At 37.2% G+C, this 3,454-nt stretch overlaps 1 protein-coding gene across 1 annotated transcript; it reads right to left on the bottom strand.

Moving 5' to 3' along the window:
- Positions 1-879: 879 nt before the first annotated feature.
- On the bottom strand, positions 880-2,577 carry LOC133792199 (mitogen-activated protein kinase kinase kinase 17-like). The gene has a single exon (XM_062230116.1). The coding sequence runs from the start codon at positions 2,337-2,339 to the stop codon at positions 882-884; it is 1,458 nt and encodes a 485-aa protein (XP_062086100.1). The 5' UTR covers positions 2,340-2,577; the 3' UTR covers positions 880-881.
- Between the last annotated feature and the right edge of the window lie 877 nt (positions 2,578-3,454).

Below are 3,454 nucleotides of genomic sequence, written 5' to 3'. Positions count from 1 at the left end.
ATGACAAATTATGTTAGTGACATTTTTGAAAACAAGGGGAATAATGACATAAAATGATCATGTGTATATAACATAACATATTTTTCATGGGTGTGAATATTGACATCCACTTTTTTTCTCATTTCACACATTTTCTAATTAAACCCCTCTTAAATTTAAAAAATCAAAGAATTTATTTTCATACCCCTCTTAAATTTTTAATAAGTCCAATATTATCCATAAAACTTTCTTTCCACACTACTTTATATTATTACTACTAAATAATACAAATATTATTAAAACAACTATCTCCTAAACAAAACTAAAACTTAAATCATTGTCACTAACGTAAAATACACATGATGATTAAAGACTTTATATCATGACCAATGTTATGTCGCTTACATCTCATTTTCATGGTTTAATGACATTTCTTTTCTCTCCATGCTTTTATTTAGTTTTTTTTAAATAATATCAATTTTGAGTGACTTGTTATTATCATACACAATTTTAACAATAAAATACACATGGTAAAAAAAACACATTATAATTAAAAAATTTAGCATCTCAACATTCACATCCACATCCACATCCATATTCATATCTATATTTTGTTCATTCATTATTTTTTTTTTTTAGAGTTTTAATTTTTTATATTGATAATCTAACATTTTCGGAATGTTTATATTTTGAGAGGGTGTGTGTCAAGATTATGATTTATAATTATAATTTATAATTATAATTGTTTGAAAATATTTATATTAATTGACACATAATTATATTTGTAAATGACTAACTAATTACGGGGGAAAATGGTGTGTGCAAGTAGTCACACTCGTTTTTTATTTAAGACCCCGTAATGCATAAATAATCAACGTTCAGTTGGTGAAAGGTGTAGAATATCAATGTAACTCATGAAAATATCTGCATTTATTCGTGGATAATATTATTATTGGGAAAGAATACGAAAATAATAAAGTAATAAAAATAACAATAACAATGTACAGGCTGTAAAAACATATTCTGTGCCTATCCACTGTTAACTCAAGCCTTTGGAATCCATGCCGACATTTCGAGCCAACTGCGCACCACCACCCTCCGCTACCCCAACTACATCCACCACCATCGCGCCTCCAATTACTCGCCCATTCAGGCTCGTGTAAAACACTATCACCAATTTCCAAATATTTCAAATTAGTCCCTCTAAAATCAGAATATTCCGAATTTGTTCCAACTATTTCCTCTTCTGCCCTCACTATATCCGAATATTCTAAACTTGTCCCTTTGCCATGGGATGCAGAACTATTCTCACATGCTGTTTCTTGCTCACTGGTCGAAGAGGATGACCTCACAACTGTCCAACCGTCTGATTCCCATATTGCCCCTAAGCTTGAAGCCAATTTACTAATTCGCTTCTTCGCCGAAAGAGCTTCTTCTTCTTCCCCGAATTCGAAGTCTTCTTCTTCTTCATTGTCGAACTCAGAGTTGACCCAATCGAGGACGCACCGAGGAGATGAGTTTGCGACCGAGTCGGGAGTTGCCGACGCCAAAAACGGATGCTCCAGAAGCTGACTGCAGCTCCACCGCTGTGTCGGGTCTCTACGTAGACACTTCTGGATAAAATATCGGCCCGTTTCCGATAACGTATCTGGAAAAACGGGCAACTCATCGGAGAATCCGATTCGGCTCAGCGTGTCGACGCCGTGATCCTCCCAAGCGGGCTTCCCGGTGACCATCTCGATGATCGTGCATCCCAAGGACCATATGTCACTCTCGGGGCCCTGGGATTCCCCGCGAACCACCTCCGGCGCCATCCACAGTGGACTTCCGCTGGGCAAAATCGGACCTCCGGAATTGAGTAAGGAATATTCCTTCGCCGACCCGAAATCCGCGAGCTTAGCAAGACCAGGAGCGTGACCCACTAAGACGTTTTTGCCCTTGACGTCGCAGTGGACAATGCCCCTGGAGTGTACATACCTCAACGCGGAAACCAAGCACCAAATTCGAGATCGTAACGTCAATTCATCCACGTCATCATGATCCTCACTGACGGTGCCACCTGGCAAGTACTCCAAGTGGATATTCCTGAACGACGTCGTCTTTTCGTACGACTCGTCGTCGCCGAGGTACTGAACCACATAAGGAGAAGAAGAAAGTGATCGGAGGATTCGAATTTCGTTCTCCAAAGCCTCGAGCTGACTAGGAATACAAGCCGTCCGATCAACTGATTTGACGGCGAAAACACGATCGTCCGATTTGTCGACTCCTAAGCTGACGGCGCCGAACGAACCTTTGCCTATACACTTTCCTCTGACCCAAGAAACCGTTTTGTTAGAGTGAAGCTTCGTGACTCTTCCCATTTTTCTCAGCTTAATTTTTTCTACCAAGTGCCTTTTGATTTGGTGGTCTTGCCCTTCACTAATAATCTAGTTCTGGCTCTTTTCTGGGACCAACTTGCTATTTATACTAACTCGAAATTTCAATAATATTTCCAAAACCAAAAAGAAAAAACATTTATTATTTTATTCCTGGGTCTGACCTGGAATTTTCAAAATGGATAATCTAAATAAAATAAAATAAAAAAGTAAGAGAAAGGTTCGGTGACGTTACGGAGAGAGTTCTGGTTTCTCAATTCACACAAACACTTGGCTTGAGTTGTCGTGAACGGGATAGTGGAGCGAAGATACTGGGTTTTATCCTTATCCAACCTCTGAGGTTTGATCTCAACCGTTGATACTTTCTACACGTAAAATTTTACTTATTCGAAGAAATAAAAATGTGAACATTATATAAAGCGTTTTGTCTTTGTCAAAGCAGTGTAATGGTTCCAGTTATGGGAATTTTGACATGTGGTGAGAAGAGTAATAGCCGGTGGTTCGTCAAATAGGGAATTTAAATTTAATTGATTTTTAAAAAAAATATTTTTATTTTTATTTTTTGTGGTTGAGAAAAAAAATTGTACTCTGTGAGGGATCGTGCGAGCATACTTGTTATGTTATGTCCAATACAAGATCCTAACCTTCCGATTAGTTGACTTTTAAAAAATATCATGTCTTTACAACTTCTATCACGTTAATCATGATCTTCATCCTCAAAACACTTAATTAACAATAATTAAGTTCATTGTATTTGATTTATTTGGCGACTAAATTAAAAAAAAAAAATTAGTATTTTGTATGAGAGAAGAGCAGAACCACAACAAAGGATTGAGAGTTCGGTTAAGACCGGTATCCGAACTTAAAGTGGGTTCAACATCAATCAGTTGACGTGGCGGGAAGAGATTGGTCCACGTAAGAAGGTAATAGAGAAAGTAGAGATTGTGTGGAAGAGTGAGAAGTGAGAAGGTTTGAGTGCGTTTATTTTTTTTTTTCAGCTTATGTGTCTCTTGCTGACGTGCACCACCAGCTTCCATCAAATTTAATAATAATAATATGTATCTATATTTTTAATTTTCAAAATAAATGAAAAACATTAC

The sequence above is a fragment of the Humulus lupulus genome, chromosome 7 (assembly GCF_963169125.1).
Source record: "Humulus lupulus chromosome 7, drHumLupu1.1, whole genome shotgun sequence".
NCBI classification, from domain to species: domain Eukaryota; kingdom Viridiplantae; phylum Streptophyta; class Magnoliopsida; order Rosales; family Cannabaceae; genus Humulus; species Humulus lupulus.
This window is presented reverse-complemented; position numbering and strand designations above follow the sequence as displayed.